A 444-nucleotide genomic window follows, 5' to 3' on the forward strand; every position below is an offset into this window, starting at 1 on the left:
GCCAGGTGGCGCTCTGTGGCGCGTCGCTGCCCTCTCACAAAATGGCGGCCGCAGCTTCACCTCGCCGGGCCTTTCTCCCCTCCCTCCTTCCCCCCGGGCAGGGGCCGGACGGGCCGCGCCGCCATATTGGCTGTTGTCCTGGCTGCGGCGGGCGGCGGGCCGCGCTCGCCATGACTCGCAGGCGGAACAAGGCAACAGCGGCGGGTGGCTCCGGGCCTCGCCGTGAGAGGGTGGGGGGTTCCGACGCTGGTCCTCCTCCCCCTCCTCCGCCACCGCCGCCGCCACCGGAACCGCCCGCCCCGCCTGAGGTGGTAGTGGCGGCGGGCAGCAGCGGGGAGCCCGGCAGAGCCACCGCTCAGGTACCGGGATAGGCCCTGCGGCGGGGAAGGGGCTGTCTCTGAGGGCATTTCAGTCGGTGCGGGGATGGGGCAGGGCCCGGGGGGG

At 75.0% G+C, this 444-nt stretch overlaps 1 protein-coding gene across 2 annotated transcripts in view; it reads left to right on the forward strand.

Annotated features, from left to right (window-relative positions):
* Positions 1-95: 95 nt before the first annotated feature.
* Positions 96-444, forward strand: part of FAM193B (family with sequence similarity 193, member B) — an 8,718-nt gene continuing 8,369 nt past the window's right edge. The window contains exon 1 of one of the 2 annotated variants that reach the window (XM_010579031.1): positions 96-359. In XM_010579031.1, coding sequence (XP_010577333.1) covers positions 171-359 — 189 coding nt within the window. In that variant the 5' untranslated portion in view covers positions 96-170. The remainder of the gene's footprint in view (positions 360-444) is intronic. The other variant, XM_010579032.1, reaches the window with a different exon arrangement.

This window comes from Haliaeetus leucocephalus, unplaced genomic scaffold (genome assembly GCF_000737465.1).
Source record: "Haliaeetus leucocephalus isolate CR32 unplaced genomic scaffold, Haliaeetus_leucocephalus-4.0 Scaffold656, whole genome shotgun sequence".
In the NCBI taxonomy this organism is placed as follows: Eukaryota; Metazoa; Chordata; class Aves; order Accipitriformes; family Accipitridae; genus Haliaeetus; species Haliaeetus leucocephalus.